Source organism: Aotus nancymaae, unplaced genomic scaffold, assembly GCF_030222135.1.
Source record: "Aotus nancymaae isolate 86718 unplaced genomic scaffold, 86718_ANA_hifiasm-v0.15.2.pri h1tg000003l, whole genome shotgun sequence".
Classification (NCBI taxonomy): Eukaryota; Metazoa; Chordata; class Mammalia; order Primates; family Aotidae; genus Aotus; species Aotus nancymaae.
In genome coordinates, this window is record NW_026988414.1 from 31,683,223 (window position 1) to 31,703,462 (window position 20,240).

Sequence of the window (20,240 nt, forward strand, 5' to 3'; positions counted from 1 at the left end):
CCAGAGTCACAGCTATTTAATTAAAATAAATCTGGACTATTCTTTATTTTCATTACCTAACTACTATACTTAAGGCACTGATGCTAGTATAAATATTTCACACTTATTTCATCATCAAAAGTCACAAAAAGAATATATATTGCTTAACAAGCATTAACTAAACCACCAAAAAGAGTAAAAATCAATAGAGAAAAAGGTCTCCGTCCATTTATTTAACAAATATCTAATGAGCATCTTATACAGGTATTAAGTGTAGTACTTGAGTCCCTAACCACCTGAACTATTATTCAAAATGTTTCCAGATCAAAATAAAAACACTAGACTACAATAATGGAATTGGCTCTCATTAAAGATTTTACTAAGTGCCAACTAAGAGCACTGATGCTATGCCAGATAAACTGGTTTTCCTACTACTTCTTAAACTAACACTAAATCTCTTCAGCCTTCTAGTAACTAAAAATAAGGATAATACCCCTTTATCCAGCATCCAGATAGCAGGTACTATATCATTTACTAGTCTCTACAATGCAATTGTCAATTAATCATATTCTGACTTACATTAACTTTTACTAAGGTTTTAAACTATTGTTTAAATATTTAATTTAACTTTTTGTGAATTCCTGTCTAGGTAAGTTCCTTCAAGGTAGAAACTGTGATGTACTTTTCAGAATCCTCTATTATCAGTGTTGTTACTAAATATTAAGTATTTGAGAAGGAGAGCAGAGGAAAACTCAGCTTTGCAAAATATTCATTTTATACTTTTGTTTGATAAGTGACAAAAATGGGAAAAATAATGCAATTACAATGTGTTTTAAAATAAACTAATAACAAGTCAACAAATAAGCAGTTTTACTTCTGCCTGGATTCAAGAGAAGAGGAATTAGATTCCACCTATTGGTGGAGGAGTAGCAAGGTGGAATGGGGGATATTTTTGTGAGTATCTTTAGAAAGTACAATCGCCATAACCTGTATGTAAAAAACTATAAAGACTCCCAAATATTAAAGAAGATGAATACAAATGGAAGAATATTCCATATTCACAGGTAGGAAAACTAGATATTGCAAAGATGTCAATTTCTTCTATAAATCCAATGCAATTCTCAACTTCCCAACAAGACTGTGTATGGGCTTTGAAAAGCTGATTCTGAATTTCATGTGAAGGACTAAAGAGCCAAGTATAGCCAAAATACTCCTAAAAAGGAAGCATGCTGTGGAACTATTGTACAATCAGATATCAAGCCTTATCTTAAAACTGTCATAATTAAGATAATGTGGAATTTGGTGCCGAAATAGACTGACCAGTGGAATAGAATATAAAGATCAGAGACATATGGAATTACATGCATCTTTGGAATTACAATACGCTTCAGAAGCAGCACCATAGAAATCAGGTAATAGTGACATACAAGTGATTTTAAAAATGGAATAAAATAAGATTTTATTTAGGTCTACCTGATACCACCAATTCCAGATGGATTAAAAACTTGAACGCTAAAAGCTAAATATTTAAATCACTCAATTGATTATATAGAAAAATATCTTCTTGACTCTTCCACAAGAGGAATTCTTGAACAAGACACCAAAGTAGGAACCATAAAATATTGGTAACTTAAACTACATTTAAATTAAGAACTTCTTTTTATCAAGATACCATAATGAATGTGATAATATAGCTTTTACTATATAAATCTAATGATGATAAATCTAGAATATCTGTGATAATTGTTGATGAAATTATTTGTACCAAAATAACTTTTACACTAAGTAGCAAAGAAGAAATCTACACACAAAATTCAGAGCAGACATGAAAAAAATTAAGTAAATACCTACATCTAACAATAGCTTCAATTTCACTACTTTAATAGCACCCATAAATATTTTATGCCAGATGGAGGTCAATACGGTAAATATATATGCATATTTTAAAAATCAGTAAACAAATACTTTGACCATAACCAATGTCTTAAACAAATCATGTGATTTGTAAATGATAGATTAAACAGTGAAGATGGTAAGAAATCTAAGTCATAATAATCTCATTAAATCATTAACATGCTCAGTACCATTCAATAATCACCATATCTTGCTGGGTACCAGATGCTGCGGAATATACAAATAGTAGAGACATAGTCTCTGCTCATTAGGCCTATAATCTAGTTAGCAAGCAGTAAATACAGCTATAGAAAGATAAGTCAAATTTACATCTAAATTTCAAATCAATCTGTTTCCTCCATCTCCACTATCTCTAAGCTGCTAACATCTATTTCTTGGACCTCTGTAACCCTTCCTAATGATCTCTTGAATTCATTTCATTCTATCCCAATTTAATCACTATACTGCAGCTATAATAATCTTTTTGAAATTCAAGAGGACCGCAGGCGTATTCTTTGGAGTGACTGACTCTAGATTCAGAAACACCAGCAGGCACAGGGCTAAAAAACAGAGATTTGTGGGAAAGCCTGTACTGAACAATGAAAGCCCAGAAGCCTTTATCTAATCTGCCTCTATAACTCTGTAAGGTAAGCACCTACCTGCCCTAGGAGGAAAATGAGGATTCTTCTTCAGAAAACCAAATAAGAAGAACCTCCAGATACTGATATTTAGAGGTATCCCTAAGGAAAATACCAGCTTGCCCAAACATCCTTAAGTGAAGTCCATCAGAAGACAAGCAATCCACTTTTTAATATCTCAGAAAAACACACAAACAAAAAACCTATTACACCCATGGACAAAATGCTATAAAGAAAGGAAAAGAAAATAAGGAAAAGCTCTTGTAAACTAAATAGCATAATAGCAGAAAAAAAGAATTCAAAGAAAAAAGTTAAAGATAAAGCTGAGGGAATCTTTTAGAAAATAGAGCAAAAATCAGACAAGTAACCCAAGAGTTCCAACATCCCATAGAACAAGGACTGGCAAATTTTTTCTGCAAAGGCCCAGTAAGTAAACAGCTCAGGCTTTGTAGGCCATGCAGTCTCTGCTGCAACTACTTAACTCTGCTGTTACAGTGTGAAAGCAGCTAAAGAAATGTGTAAGCAAATGGAATGGACACAAGGCCAGACATAGCCTCTGAGCCACAGTTTGCTGACCCTTAGAAGAAGAAAAAAAAAAAACCAGCAAAGAGATTAAACACAGAAGAATAAATGACCAAAGAAAAATCTAAGAAAATTACCCAGAACTAAAGAACATGAGTGTAGAAAGAAATAGTCCAACACAGTGACATCATCATCAAATTTCAGAATACCAAAGATGAACTAATTTCAAAACCTCCCAAACAGGAAAAAAACAAAACAAAACAAAAGCAGGTCCTATACAAAGACTGGAAAATCATATGATACTAGCTTTTTTTAAGTATAACACGAAAAAGATAGAAAGATAGAAAGGCTTCAATATTGAAAGAGAATTCCAACTAGAATTCTATACCTAGCAAAATTAGCAATCACATGTCAGGGGAGAATAAAGGCATTTTTAAGAAATACAATTACTTATATTTATCTCCAAGATACCCTTAATTAGAGGGTAAGATTACTCCAATAAAAAAACAGAACCAAAAATGAGGAAGACATAATGCCTAGGAAAATAGAGACTTAACACAGAAAAGCAGCAAAGGCAAGTCCCTGAACAGGAGCTGCACAAGCCTAGAAAGTCCACATAGGAACTAGGGGAAGAAGAGTTCAGAAGAAAATCTTTAAAATAAAGAATCGAACTGATACATTTGAGCATATAAGAAATATTATTGATAGCATGTGACAGAGATATGAAGCATTTAGAGAAAATTAACCACAGATACAGAGAAAACCAGGCTATAAAAAATGAGGCAATTACTAACATTTTAAAAAGTAAAAGGCAGTACTATATTTCACTGTTTGACAGCAGAAAACAATATCTTCATAATCAATATAATGAGTTTATATTACATTAATTTAACCATAAATTGTAATATATGTAATTATACAGGGGAAGGGGAGTAGGAGAGCAAGCTGGGAAGCTAGAGTTCCACCTACCACAAGAAATTAAATAAATAAATAAATAGGCCGGGTGCAGTGGCTCATGCCTGTAATCCCAGCAATTAGGGAGACCGAGGGGGGTAGATCACCTGAGGTTGGGAGTTTGAGACCAGCCAGACCAACATGGAGAAACCCCATCTCTGCTGAAAATACAAAATTAGCCAGGTGTGGTAGCACATGCCTATAATCCCAGCTACTCGGGAGGCTGAGGCAGGAGAATCACTTGAACCTGGGAAGCGGAGGTTGCTGTGAGCCAACATCGTGTCATTGCACTCCAGCCTGGGCAACAAGAACGAAACTCCAAGCCCTCATCCCCCTAAAAAAAGAAAAGAAAAGAAACAGAAGACCGGGTGCAGTGGCTCATGCCTGTAATCCCAGCGCTTTGGGAGGCCGAGGTGGGTGGATCACGAAGTCAGGAGATCAAGACCATGCTGGCCAACATGGTGAAACCCTGTCTCTACTAAAAAATACAAAAATTAGCTGGGCGTGGTGGAGCACGCCTGCGGTCCCAGCTACATGGGAGGCTGAGGCAGGAGAATTGCTTGAACCGGGAGGTGGAAGTTGCAGTGAGCCAAGATCGTGCCACTGCACTCCAGCCTGGCGACAGAGCGAGACTCCGTCTCAAAAAAAAAACAAGACATCTAAACCTGATTAATCAAGAAATTTCAGTCTACACATGTGATTCAGTAATAAAGAGGTAAATTTCAAGGAGAATGGTCAAAAGGATTAACAGTGGTTTGTTCCAAGTAGGAGGACTTGCAAGTGGAGAATATGGGATATTATAAGACTTGTATTTGCATTTGGCTTTTAAAACCATGTAAACATATTATTTTTTAAAATTATGTTAAAATAATTAAAATTTATTCTTAAAAAGCAAATAACAACGGGGCACAGTAGCTCATATCTGTAATCCCAGCACTTTGAGAGGCCGAGGTGGGCAGATCACCAGGTCAGGAATTGGAGACCATCCTGACCAACATGGTGAAACCCTGCCTCTACTAAAAATACAAAAATTAGCTGGGCATGGTGGCATGCGCCTGTAATCCCAGCTACTCGGGAGGCTGAGGCAGGAGAATTGCTGGAACCCAGGAGGCAGAGGTTACAGTGAGCCAAGATAGCCCCACTGCACTCCAGCCTAGCAAATGACTAGTAAAGAATATCTGCAATACTAATTATAGACAGAAGATAAGTATCTTTCAACTTACAAGGAGCTCTCACAAAAGACATCAACATAATATAATACATACAAATATATTAACAGGTAATTAACAACAAAAAAATTACTGTCAGGACATGTGAAAAAAAGTTCATCCTTCAAAGCGTTTACAAATCCGGATGAAAACAACAAAGTGGCATTATTTTAACCTATCAATCAGCAAAAATTTAAGAAATGGGTAATACCAATGACTTATATACGCTCACAAGCAATGCATTTAAAAGGTTTTTAGAAAATGCATTGCTTGTCAGAGTATAGAAGTCAACGTGTCATTTCTGGAGGAAAATTTGGTAATAAAACAAAACCTTAAAAATATGTATAACATGTGATTCAGCAAGTTCTGCTAAAAATATATCCTCAAGGAAATAGTGACAAATGTGTATAAAAGGATTCAGCTGCAAAGGAAATATTTTAGCAAAATTATCTAAAGACTGTCTTTTTCATACTGATTTAGCAAAAAAAAATAACAGCTTTACCTGAACTGTACGTCCTGCATTGATATGCTCTTCATGTAACTTATCCCAGATTCTGCACCTCTGATACTATAAAAGAGAGGGGGGAGGTATTAAATTTTTCATCACTACAGGGTTATTTCCCATTACCACAAAAACCCCCACTCACTTACCCAAACTTAAACATACCAGCTAGAGAAGCTAGTAATGTAGTAGTGGTAATTAACTTTCCAAACACATACAAATAGGAAATTATTAAGAATATTGCACACAAAATTATAGAAATTGAAAAATAAACCAAAGAACCCTACTAGATCAGGTTATTTTATTTTACTAAAAAAGAGTATGTATTTTCTCTATGTTGCAAACTCCCTAGAGATGGAAAATATAAAGAATGAAAAAGTAAAAGAATATAAAAAATAAAAAGTGTTCATAAGATATTCTTACTGTATATGAAGAATTGTACACCTCTGTCAATGATAGTGTTAAGTATTGAAAACTAAAATCTGAATTTTAAAAAAGTAACACTGAAACTACAGACTACAGAGTAAATAAAAATGAGACTGAACTTTTAATATATATGTTTAATTTTTACCAAGGCAATTTTTAGCTTTCAGAGTATCATACAAAAAAATTTATGAACATAATGATGGGAATTTTTTTACTTGATAAAAACCATAAGAATGTGATAACATTACAGCAAAATATTTACATGGAATATAAACATCAACACCAACTATATTATTTTTAGTTGAATTTAAAAATCAAATAATTAAAATATTAGCAGATGTGAATACACTAAACATGTTTTTGATACTTTACACATCCCCCAAAAAAATCAACCTAGAAATAATTAGAAAGGACAGAAATATGAAAATGCCCCATATACATGGAAAACATAGATTATAAGAGTAGAACACTAAAAAAATTTCTAGGGCATTTTTATATTCCTTGTTCTGCACATTCTTAAAATTTGCTAAAGAATGATGCAACAGGCCGGGCACGGTGGTTCATGCCTGTAATCCCAGCACTTTGGGAGGCCAAGGTGGGCAAATTACAAGGTCAGGAATTCAAGACCAGCCCGGCCAATATGGTGAAACCCCATCTCTATTTAAAAAATTATAAAAATTAGCTAGGCGTGGTGGCACACAGCTGTAGTCTCAGCTACTTGGGAGGCCGAGGCAGGAGAATAATTTAAACCAGAGAGGCAGAGGCTTCAGTGAGCCAAGATCATGCCACTACACCCCAGCCTGGGTGAGAGAGAGACTCCATCTCAAAAAACAAACAAAACAAAACAAAACAAAACAAAAATTCTTTAAAATTAATAGCAATAAAAAATAATTGCCATGAATGCAAAAAAGCAGAATAATATGATCTGCAATAAGAAAAACCAATGAATAGAAATAGACCCTGATATAACAGAGATGATGGAATCAGTAAACAAGGATATTAAAAACAGTTATTATGATGTGTTCCATGTATTCAAGAAGGTAGAAGAAAATATAAGCACATTAGAAGAATAGAATAAAAGATATTTTAAAATATTAAATTAATACAGTTTTTTTAAAGAAGTACCTGAAATTTAAAAATGCAATAGCAGATAAGACAATGCAGAAGAAAAGATCAGTAAACCTAAGGACACAGCAATAGAAACTATCCAAAATGAAACACACAGAGAAAAATAAGTTGAAAATAAATGAGCAAAGATCAGTGAGTCATGGGCCAAATGAAAACAACATAAAAATACATGTAACTGGACTCCATGAGAGAAAAATAATTTGAAAACATAATGGCCAAAGTTTTGCCAAATTTGAGAAAAATAATAAAACCATAGATCCAAGAAAAATGAAGAAAACTACACTAATGCACATTATAGTAAAATAACTTAAAATAAATAAATAAATAAATCTTCAAAACAGAGAGAAAAAAGACACATGAAGTACCAAGAAACAAAGATAAGAATGACATAAGACTTATTGTGAGAAACAATGTAAGCCAGAAGATAGTAGGACATCTTGAAAGCATTTGAAAACAATAGAAAATGCAACCTAGAATTCTATACCCAGAAAAAGCTTTTTAAAATAAAGACAAAATATATTTTTTAAACATTAAAAAGCTGATAGAATTTATCACCAGCAGAAAGGTGTGCTACAAGAAATGCTTAAAAAAGTTCTTCAAGTTGATGGAAAAGGGATACCTGACAGAAACCTGGTTTTACACAAAAGAATAAAGAGCACTGAAAATGGCACATACAGATATATATATAAATATAAATATTTTTCCTTATTTTTACAACCTCTATGAAAGATAACAAAATGTAAAGCAAAAATAACAACAACAAATGGGGTTGACAATATATGCAGAAGTAAAATGTGTAACAACCATAGTACAAAGACCCTAAGAGAGGAACTGGAAGTATATTATCAAAAGGTTCTTATAACATATGTGAAGTGAAACATATTACTTGAAGGTAGACTTTGATGTTAAAGATGTATACTCTAAACCATAAAGCAACCACTGAAAAATAAAAGTAAAAAACCAAGAGGTATAATAAGCCAGCCAAAGAAAAAAATTGAATCATAAAAAATATTAATCCAAAAGAAAGAAGGAAAAGGGAACAAAGAACAGATGGACAAAGAGACAAAAATAGCAAGATGGTAGATTTAAGACAATCATTTGACAAAATTGAATATTTATTCATTAAAAAAACTCTCAGCAGGCCGGGCGCGGTGGCTCACGCCTGTAATCCCAGCACTTTGGGAGGCCGAGGTGGGTGGATCACGAGGTCAACAGATCGAGACCATCCTGGTCAACATGGTGAAACCCCCGTCTCTACTAAAAATACAAAAAATTAGCTGGGCATGGTGGCACGTGCCTGTAATCCCAGCTACTCAGGAGGCTGAGGCAGGAGAATTGCCTGAACCCAGGAGGCGGAGGTTGCAGTGAGCCGAGATCACGCCATTGCACTCCAGCCTGGGCAACAAGAGCAAAACTCCATTTCAAAAAAAAAAAAAAACTCTCAGCAAACTGAAAAATAGAAGTTAACTTCCTCAATCTGACAGCAAGCATCTACAAAAACCCTACACTTAACATCATACTTAGTGGTCAAAGACCATTGTCTAACATTGGGAAGAAGGTAAGTCTGTCTGATCTCACCACTCTTACTCAACTTCTTACTGGAGGCCCCAGCCAGTGTAATAAGGTTAAAAAAGGAAGGAAGGAAAGAAGGGAGAGAGGATGACTTGAGAGACATATCTTCAGCTCCCTTCTTGTCTCCTTGATGTTCTCGTCCAGCAAGAATATGCCCTTTTTGGTTGTTACAGTTTGACAGTAGAGAAGGACAATTTTAATTAGTTCAATCAATATCTATTGAGCATGTACTATGTGACAGGCATTAGAAGTACAGATAGGCATTGGAGAAAATGTCAAAGTTCTTGCCTCCTTCAGTCTACAGTCAGGAAGGCAGTAAATATCCCTCATTTGCACAATATTTTGTACCCTTCCACCCTCACCAGATACAGTCACATCTTCCAATATACAGATTGACTCCTGACCCCTTTGGGTAAATAAAAAACTAAAATCTTTGATAATCAGGAGATAAATAATCTGAAAGGCAAAAACAAAAACAAAAAACATGTGAATGTTTAATCTATAAACCTTAAGGTCTGTGGCCCAGGACTGTGTACGGGTGGTATGTTTATATCTGACTGGGGATGGTATCTTCAGGACGTGTGGAATAGGGAGCAACTGAGCTATGCAATAAACAGTGACTGAAAGGTGACAAATGATAGGGTGGCTATTGTCAATGGATGCAAGAGAGAAAGCAAAATTATTTGACTCCAAATTTTTCCCACCTTCCTTCTTTATTGAGGAAAATGATCTTTCAAATATAAAAATCTAAAATAAAATGATTAAGAGGAAAATAAAAACAAAGGAAGATTAAGAACAAATCTAGATAATTCAAATGAGTCCAAGTCAACAGGCCCAGGGAAATTACATTCGAGAGAACCAAAAGACCTTGCAAATGTGATCACAGAAATATTTCTGCTTGTCTGTGAAGAACTGCGAAGAATTGGTAAAGTTCCTAGAGACTTGCAAATATTGACCCAATTTTCACAAAAGAAGTATATTTAAAACACTGCAGGCTGTAAATCTTAATGAGAGTCTTGGAGAAAATTCTGTACTAGATAATTAGAGAGATGGTTTGGGAGAACATGTAGAAATGGTGACAGTATACCAGCATGCTCTGGCCCTTTCCTGTCCAACATTTTCATCAATGACTTCAAAACAAAGAATGCATAATTATCAAAATTACACATAACATAAATTAGAAAGATTAACATAGATGAAAGATCACAATTCCACATAATAACAAATATAACAATGATAACTGTAAAGTCCAGCATTTAAATTAAAAAGAGCAATTGTACCAGTATAAGAAATAGGTATGATCTGGTTCAACAGCTCTAGTTCATATTTTAAAAAAAAGTCTTGTGGAATTTATTTAGTTGATCACAAAGTCAATTTAAAAAGCTGGCAGTATAGAATGGCTTCTAAAATGACTGATATAATCTTAGGTTCTATACATGCATATGTATATTCATTCATTCAACCCACTTTTTTTCAGAAGCACACTACATTTCAAGCACATTAGAAGTTTAACACATTTACTAACATAGGGATCTCAAGCAAGTAATTAAATCTTTCTCCACGTAAAAAGTGAAGGCAATAATAATAATAACTAACCTATAACAATGCTATAAGGATTAAATGTGATGATATATAAAAACGCCTAACATAACACTCAGCAAATGAAAATAACAACTACCTTCATGGTTATTATTTTCTCACTTGTCGAGAAAACTAGAAGAGATTACTATTTCAAGTGGAGGATGAACCAGATGACCTTATTTCTTATCACAACAAATAACAAGAGAAATAAGGAATAATTCATGCTTCCTACGTGATTTTGTAACTAAATTAGGATACACTATTAAAAGTTATCAATCCAAATGTTTGAAGAGGAGAAAAAACTTAAAATGATTTAATGATATGTGTGAAAAAAATTACAAGTAACTCCTAACAAATTTAGTTGAGACCCCTGACAAGCATTGCTAAACAGCACTACTTTTACAAAGTATCATTTTGGTATTTTCTCTTTGCATGGTGGCACGAGAGAGGTAGGTTAAAGCAGTACCATAATTTTAGCCAATTACTATGCTTTGGGTTGCAAACAACAGGAAACCCAAAATTAAAAATGGCTTTAATAATAAGTTCTTTATCATCTCACATACAAAGCAATCTAGAAGTAGGATAATTCTATGTTAGTTTAATTCAGAAGCTTACAAGGTCAAGTATCCAAGTTCTATGTTGCTGCTTTACTTTCAATAAGGAGCTTTCATCCTCAGATTTGTCCCCTAATGGCTGCAAGAGGATTGGTTACAGTTCAGATACAACAGGAAGACACACAAGACCAAGAAGAAGGGGACTGTTTCCTTCCATGTATATCTGTATATCTTCACAAGAGTAGGAAAATCTTTCCAGTTTCCATATCCCAAACAGGTTTTCCCTCAGGTATAACTGGCCAGAACTACAGGATATGTCTATTGTTCACTGGTAACCAAACATTGACAAGATTGGAATTACCATGCCCATGAGACCATTATCATTCACCACCTGTGCTGAGGCTTGCCTATCTTGAAACACAAAGGAAGGAAACTGAATGGGGTTCTGTCAGAAAAAAGGAACAAGGTTGGGAAAGGTGATTATAAGATCAAAGCAGATATTTACACACTAAAAAGAGAAATGGAAAATACTTGCATTATAATCACTGATTAACAATAAATAAGAGTGATTATGTCTGATTTTATACTATAAAGTTCAGATTTCACGTTGGTCGAATAGACCATGCCATCCATTTTCATACCTAATTATATGCTGCCTCTTATCATTCTTTGAATATTTCCTATCTTATTTCCTTAACTGGACTGCGAACTTCTTGAAAATTAAAAATCTATCTTTTACATGTTCTTCAATGCTAGCAGTCTAAGAAATAGCAAACATCAATATACTTATGAAAAGCTAACATTTATTTCCTATAATAAATAATCTCCCTTCTCATTAAACCTGGCAGATTGAACACAAATATTCATCTCTGCTGTTATCCAAAACCCCACTAAATGACAACAAAGAACTTTAGAAAGTATAAATTCACAAGAATAATGAGAACAGAATAGAAGACATCAACTAACAAAAAAAACCCCCAACATTTTAGAAGCTGGAAAGAGTATGGATATGTTGTAACTGACTCAGCAAACCAAAGAAAGTTAAAATGTAAGCCTACAGAAGGGGTGTATGGCGGGGGAGAGTGGCAATGAGAAGCAAGCTACAGACAGAATACTACTTAGAAGGACTAAGCAACTGAAGGTACCAGCTACCAGGTAACCAGATGGAAGTGTATGGTGGGGCAAAAAGCAGGTCTGGTTGAAAATTTATGTAACGAACAGGAAGTCCACCAGATCCCCTCTATACTTTCCCAAGCAACTACCCTGTTCCATCACTGCACAAGACAATACTATAGAAGACAGCCTCTGGAGAGGCTAGAGAAGCTAAGGATCCTAGACATCAAGCACAACTAAGGGCTGGGATCAGTTACCATACCACAACTAGGAATATTAAGCCTGGACAATAAATATCTGAATGGTGGTGAACCTGCTCGCCTTCTCACCTACTTTCCTTTCCCTGGCTTAAAAGGCTGGTCACAAAATTCATAATATATCCACCCCTCCAATCTCCCCACCCCAATACCTGCCACAACTATCACCTCTGAAAAAATAAACACACCCCAACAGGTAGGAGATGGAGGATTGCTCTTCCTTAAAACTGAACAGCTAACAAGACGTAGAGTTACTGATATCTAGTGGTTCTCCCATTAAAATAGATTCTCACCTATTACCCCTCCAGACAGCAAAGCCCCTGCTCTAACCTGCTACCCACATACACACACACACACAAACACATTTACACACATACCTTCCAATCAGCACTCTTAAATATCAACAGCCAGTCAAGAAAAGCCTATAATACTATATGCCGAAACAGAAGAAAGAGAGAGAGAAGAAAGAAAGGTAAAAGGGACTTGGGGAAAACAGGACAAAGAAGCAGAAGAAAACTTTAAAAAAAAAAACATAGAAAGATGTTATGACACTGCATCCATGAAATGAAAACAGAATTCTCTTTAAAAAGAGAGACCAGGCATGGTTGTTCATGTCTGTAATCCTAGCACTTTGAGAGGCCAATGCAGGACAATCACTTGAGGCCAGGGCTTTGAGATGAGATGGGCCTGGGCAGCATAGTGAAACCCCGTCTCTACAAAAATATTTAAAGATTAGCTGGACATGGTAGAACACATCTGAAGTCTTAGCTATTCAGGAAGCTGAGATGGGATGATTGCTTTAGCTCAGGAGTATAACATTACTGTGAGCTATGATTGCACCACTGCACTCCAGCCTGGGCAACAGAGTGAGACCGTGTCTCCATTTAAAAGAGAGAGAAAGAGAAAGAAAGACAACAAATGCACTAAGATAAACCTAGAGGAGGTATGATTCTGGCTATTCCATCCAGCTGGTATGTGGATGTGATGGCTGGTGCTGGAGTAGCCATCTTAGACACAAGGTAGAACCAAGTTGAGGATGGGAGAGTAAGATGAAAAGAGCCTGGGTCTTTGATGATTGCTGAGCGGCCACCGTATCCCTTGACTACCTCTGTTGCTATGAGATTAAAAACAAAAGCAAAACAAAAACAAAAAACCTCTATCTTATTTAATATATGATTTTTGAGTTTTCTGCCTCTTGTACCTTATCCATATAACTAATATAATATGTGCTACACAGTAAGTTTTTCCCCAAATCCCTACAATAAAAAACAAAGAAAATTATGTTCCAGGCTTACTATCTTGTCATTCCTATTAACAATGCTTAAGTCTATCTTACATTAGCCAAGAAAGCTGAATACTAACACTTCAAATTTCAGGATTACATTCTAATTGAGTTTATCATGTATAATAAAATGAAGGACCTATGGAATACAGCTCCAGGTGTCCACAGCACACTACTCTCATTGTTTTCAGATGTTGCAGAATCACTCCACTAAGGCTTACCTTCAATTTCCCTTCAGTCTGACTTTCTTCTTTTAAATTCATACTGGATGACTGATGTCCAGCATAATAAATATTTTATCTTTCTACACCTTTTCCACAAGAATAATATGCCTTTTTGAAAGTGAGGCACTGTCAGACACCTGGAGTCCAAACTTAGTTCTTAACTCTTTTGTCCAGAGTGAGCCCTGCAGCTTTTAAATGTTTTTACATTGCTGTAACGTATCTATTAAAATAAGCCATTCAATTCTGTATAGATAAAAAGTCACTTTTATAATTAAACTAGATATCCTAGAGACAGTGGAATGACCAAGTATATGGAATAAAACATAGGTCAGTATAAATTTAACTGTTTGGCTTCAGATGATATCACCTAAATTATAATTATTCTGATACTGTCTAAAAATTCCATAGTAAGTAACAATTTTATAAAATGTTAAAGAAAAAATGCCTGGCAGAGGCGGATGGACATAATTCTGGAATAATTTTCTTATGACATATGGCACAACTAATCAAATCACTAATATAACCATTCTATCCCCACCCACCTGTCTTTTCCATTGATGACTGATTGGGTGGTACACGTAGCAAGGATCTGTGGGTACTGACAGTGGACACTTTTTCATAGAATAAATGTAGGAAAAGGAAAATCTAAGACAGATACGCCAAACCTCAAAAGAAAAGTAGGACAATAAAGGTAAGAAATAGCCTTAATTTGCTTCCGTTCATGTTAAAAAGAAACCATTTATTAAACAACTCCTTATCCATCCTTAGAAGTCACAGAATTACTTATTGCTTGTAAGTAACAAAGAAAGAAATCCAGGGATGACAAAATACTAATCCTGAATTCTAGGAAGACTTACATGTTTGCATTAAAATTTTCATTTTAATATTCTCAGAATTGATTTTCTCCACTTTTAAAAGGACTTGAATTCTAGGAAGACACATGGTATCTATGGAAGAAAAAGGTACACTCTTCTGACTTCTATAAGCTACTGAGTTGAGTAATGAATAATGTTTATATTGAAAGGCTTAATGACCATATCCTCCGCTCCCAACCTTCAAAAGAAAAAATAAATAAATGGAGGTTCGGCAGCTTAAGACTTATTCTGGGAAAGGTCTTTTTCAAGCAAAAACATCACTGACCTGTCCCGTAACAAGTAAGACAACGTAATCTGCCAATTAATGCTCAGTACTCAGTAAACTTGCTCTTTCAAAAAATGCCACAACCACTTTACCGACCAGGGCAGGTTCTATGCAACCTTCACTATAGTCTCTGAGACGAATTCATCTTCCCTCTACCTATTTCCTCAACTGCCCTAAGAAGTATTTCTCAATTGTGAGCTTTCCTCAAAGGGAAGCAGTGAAATAAGAGAATTCCCTCATATCTCACAATGATTTACTTCTTTAATATATGTACACCTAAAGAGGATATGAGTTACTGAAAGACACATAGTCAAAGTTCAAAAACTTGCCATAGGGTGAAAGAAATTAAGGCTGGTACATCAGCCAAAGTTCTCTGCCTTTACATTATAGTGCATTGTCAATCAGTTTGTATCTTCATTACTAACTGCCTAAAACCTCAATACATACAATTAAAAAGGTATAGACTCAGCCAGACACAATGGCTCACACCCGTAATCCCAACACTTTGGGAGGCCAAAACAGGAGGACAGCTTGAGACCAGGAGTTCAAGACCAGACTGGGCAACAAAGCAAGAACCTGTCTCTCCAAAAAATAAAAATAAGTTAGCCAGGCATGGTGGTGTGTGGATAGCCTGAGCCCAGAAGTTTGAGGCTGCAGTGGGCTATGATCATGCCACTGCACTCCAGCCTGGGCAACAGAGCAATACCTTGTCTCTTAAACAAACAAACAAACAAATAAAAAAGTACAGACTCTATTCCTACATCCCTTCCTAGAACAAAGGAATATATGTGAGGTATATATGTAGAACAGAAAAACCAGCTAAAAAATGCATAATGTTGCTAAATCAGTAGGAGCTAGGTGTCTCAGCAAAACTTCTTATCTAGGCTGGGCGCTGTGGTTCACGCCTGTAATCCCAGCACTTTGGGAGGCCGAGGTGGGTGGATCACGAGGTCAAGAGATTGAGATCATCCTGGCCAACATGGTGAAACTCCGTCTCTACTAAAAATACAAAAAAATTAGCTGGGCGTGGTGGCATGTGCCTGTAGTCCCAGCTACTTGGGAGGTTGAGGCAGGAGAATTGCTTGAACCCGGGAGGCGGAGGTTGCCGTGAGCCGAGGTCGCGCCACTGCACTCCAGCCTGGCGCTTGGTGACAGAGTGAGACTCTGTCTCAAAAAAATAACAACAAAAAACAAAACAAAAACTTCTTATCTAATACTCTAAATTTAGCTGAAATGAACAACCAATATAAATCAGACTATGTAACTATTTCTTGTGGTAGTAAATGAAACAGCTTACCTTCTCAATATTTATCTGGTGCTTTCTTAACCTCTCCAGGTCTGTTGGGATTACTATCTTAATGAATTTCTGAATAGCTGGTTCTAGACGGCGTAATTTCACTTTTTCTTCATCTTCAGACATCCTAAAAAAATGTTGTATGACTTCCCTGGTAATAGCTGTCTTCTCCACTCATATAGAAAAACCTAAAAGAAAAATATTTAAGAATGTTTTAAAATCAGTTTCTATTATTTTTAAAAGCCAACAATTAGTTTTACAATTTATTCTAAATATGTATCAACTTAATGCTGAGCTTGAGTGACTTGTTTTTTCTTTATGAAACCACTGATTTTTAAATCTTTTTCCCTTTACAAAAATTACGTATATTTTAGAATGTTCAGAACAATATAAATAAATGAAGAATAAAATAAAGTCAACAGTCATCTCCTCACCTTTTACAAAGAGTACAAAATGAACGCTTTACATTTTGGCATATGTCTCTCCAGGACTTTTTCTATATAAGTATGTATGTATATATATAAATACTTAAAAAAAAATAGGAGTACTGTCCAAGTTTTAATTTTCTGATCTATCTTGGACATTGAATAACTTTTTTAAAAAAGGTGTCAAATGGCTTAACATTGATCCTTGTATTAAACTTCATGTCTAATGTCATCATAATGTAACTCTGTAATTACACAACTTCAAATAGAACATGATATGCAACTCTTCTCAGTGATTTAAATTGCCTCTTCCATTTTCAATAAAGTGATTAGTACTGCCTACAACTGATTCAAATAACCAGTGAAAGAGCTGGAATAAGAACCCATGTTTTCTGAAATTACATTGAAATACTTTTTCCACTTCACCCACAGTTTTCTACTAGCATTCCAGAAAGTCCAAGGGTATGCATTTGGGGCTAGAGTACAAGGGTAAGGGCTGGAGGGGAGCAGGTTTCAGGATCTCACCCCCTAATTCAATTGCAGAAACTTTACTTACAACTATTTTATGAATTGGAGCTTGTCAGAGCTTATATAAATAATGGGCTTCACAGCTTAACCAAGCTTGAAAGCCACCATTGTACACCATGCTTTCATGCCATTTCATTGGGTACAGCCTCTCTCATGTTTTAAAAAATTTTGAGTATGTTAATACTACTGAGTTATGCTGTCTTAGTCCAGGGTCCATAGAGATAGGAATTCATATACTGACTTTGTGGAGCCCCTGACTCTTAATAAAAAATTGTGAATGAAGGGGCTGGGTACAGTGGCTCACATCTGTAATCCCAGCTACTCGGGAGGCCAAGGCGGGAGGACTGCTTGAACCCAGCAGTTCAAGACCAGCCTGGGCAACATGCCAAAATCCCATCTCTACCAAAAGGGGGAAAAAAAAGTTAATGTAGTTTATTTTAGAGAATAAGAGTCCATTGTTTCAAGAGATTCTCAGAGATCTATCATCCCCAAAACATTAAATATTTATCCCCTTTCTTTCACAGTTGAAAACCTTGACATGTTGGTTATAAAGACTGCCTCCAATGCCTACGCATTAGTAACTTGGTTTTTATATTTGATACAAGCTCAAAAGTAAAAAAGGAAAATCTCCAGGTACAAAAACAAAGAGGGTAAAACACGTGCAACAGTGAATGGGAACTGGAGACATATGGAGAAATTCATTACCAAAAGAGACCATCCACAGACCCAACAAAACAGGAAAATTCATAGCTAATGGACTAAAGATAATAATTTTAAAAAGAAATTAAAGTAAGTATATTTTTAAATATCCAAAGACATAAAGGAAAGAATGGAATCTTTAAAAATAGATATTATGAAACAATAAGAGGCCAATCTGAATATAAACCAAGTAAAACTTCTAGAAATGAAAATCTCAAAAGATGTGTTAAACAGTAAACTATATAGCTAAGAGACAATTACTGATTGGAAGAAATCACTCAGAACACAGAGGAATAAAAAGATAGAAAGTATAAAAAAGAAGATAAAAGATATAAAGGATAAAATGAGAAGCTCAATAACAAGAAGTAGTCCCAGAAAGAAAGAACAAAGAAAATGATAAACAGGAATTATTCAAAGAGAATATATTGAGAATAAAAATGTAAGACCTCAAACTGAAAAAGCACATCAGCCTCAAGTAGCATAAATTAAAAAAACAAAATTTGCCTAAATACATGGAAGGAAATTACAAAACATTAAAGAAAAAGAATCATAAAATACAAATGAGAGATAAAAGACAGATAAAGCAATAATATCTTGCTTTTAACAGCAAGATATTAAAAGACAGAAATACCTTCAAAGTGCTGAGAGAGTTAGTATATACCCAGGTAGATTATCATTAAGAATGAAAGCAAAGGCCGGGCGCGGTGGCTCAAGCCTGTAATCCCAGCACTTTGGGAGGCCGAGGCGGGTGGATCACGAGGTCGAGAGATCGAGACCATCCTGGTCAACATTGTGAAACCCCGTCTCTACTAATACAAAAAAAATTAGCTGGGCACGGTGGCGCGTGCCTGTAATCCCAGCTACTCAGGAGGCTGAGGCAGGAGAATTGCCTGAACCCAGGAGGCGGAGGTTGCAGTGAGCCGAGATCGCGCCATTGCACTCCAGCCTGGGTAACAAGAGCGAGACTCCGTCTCAAAAAAAAAAAAAAAAAAAAAGAATGAAAGCAAAATAATCATTTTCAGACATACAAAGACTAAGAGAGTTTATTACCAAGCCCCTCATTAAAAGAACTACTGAAAGGAATATTTTAACAATAAAGAAAATAAACCCAAAGGAGCAGAATAGCAAGGAGCAATGAACAGAATAAACTGTTGCCAGATAGAATAAATGGGTGGATGAAACAACAAAGAAAATAAAACACTTATTTTGAATAGTGTGATGAAGTATAATAAAAATGTTTCCATGTAAATAATTTTCTATAATTATGTAGATGCTTCATAATTTTACAAATTGGCTACATTTGGCTATTTAGGTTGTTTCCAATTGTCCACTACAAACTACAGTGTAATTACCCTGCTTATACATAAATCCATATTGTCACCTATAATTATTTCCTTAAAACAATCAACAAAGACACAGTCTGTATAAAGGGAGAAAATATTTGCAAACTAATCATCTAACAAGGGACTAATACCTAGAATGTATAAGAAACTGAAGCAATTCAACAGCAAAGAAACAGTTTCATTAAAAAATTGGCAAAGAAGCTGAATAGACATTTCTCAAAAGAAGACATACAAATGACCTAAAAGTATTTTTTTAAATGCTCAACATCATCAATCATCAAGGAAATGCAAATCAAACCAAATGAGAGAACATCTTACCCCAGTTAGAATGGCTACCACCAAAAGGACAAAAAAATAACAAATGCTAGTGAGGGTGAGGATATAGAAAAAAAGGATCCTTTTTTTGTGTGTGTGGATACGGAGTTTTGCTCTTGTTGCCCAGGATGGAGCGCTGTGGCGTGATCTTGGCTCACTGCAACCTCTGCCTCCCAGATTCAAGCAATTCTCCTGCTTCAGCCTTCAGAGTAGCTGGGATTACAGGTGTGTGCCACCACACCCAGCTAATTTTTGTATTTTTAGTAGAGACACAGATTCACCAAGTTGGCCAAGCTGGTCTTGAACTTCTGACCTCAAGTGATCTGCTTGCCTTGGCCTCCGAAAGTGCTGGGATTACAGGCGTGAGCCACGGCGCCCAATGAGAAACAGGGCTCTTAAACATTGTTGGTGGGAATGTAAATCAGTACACCCATTATGAAAAACAGTATGAGCTGTGTACAATGGCTCATAGCTGTAATTCCAGCACTTTAGGAGGCTGAGGCAGGTGGATCACTTGAGGCCAGGAATTTGAGGGCAGCCTGGGCAACAAGCAAGACCCTGCTTCTCTGAAAAAATTAAAAACTAGCTGGGTGTGGTGATGTGTGCCTATAGTTCCAGCTACTTGTTAGGCTGAGGTGGGAAGATCCCTTGAGCCCCAAAGTG

General features: G+C 35.7%; 1 protein-coding gene across 3 annotated transcripts in view; it reads right to left on the minus strand.

Moving 5' to 3' along the window:
• Positions 1 to 20,240, minus strand: part of STX17 (syntaxin 17) — a 112,636-nt gene that overhangs the window by 88,063 nt on the left and 4,333 nt on the right. For all 3 annotated transcript variants that reach the window (XR_010343774.1, XM_021674238.2, XM_021674240.2), the window contains exons 2-3: positions 16,271 to 16,455; positions 5,697 to 5,762 (exon numbers count right to left, since the gene is read on the minus strand). Coding sequence is in view for 2 of the 3 variants with exons in the window: in XM_021674238.2 (XP_021529913.1) it covers positions 5,697 to 5,762; positions 16,271 to 16,393 (189 nt within the window). In the remaining variant the exon portion in view is untranslated. The remainder of the gene's footprint in view (positions 1 to 5,696; positions 5,763 to 16,270; positions 16,456 to 20,240) is intronic.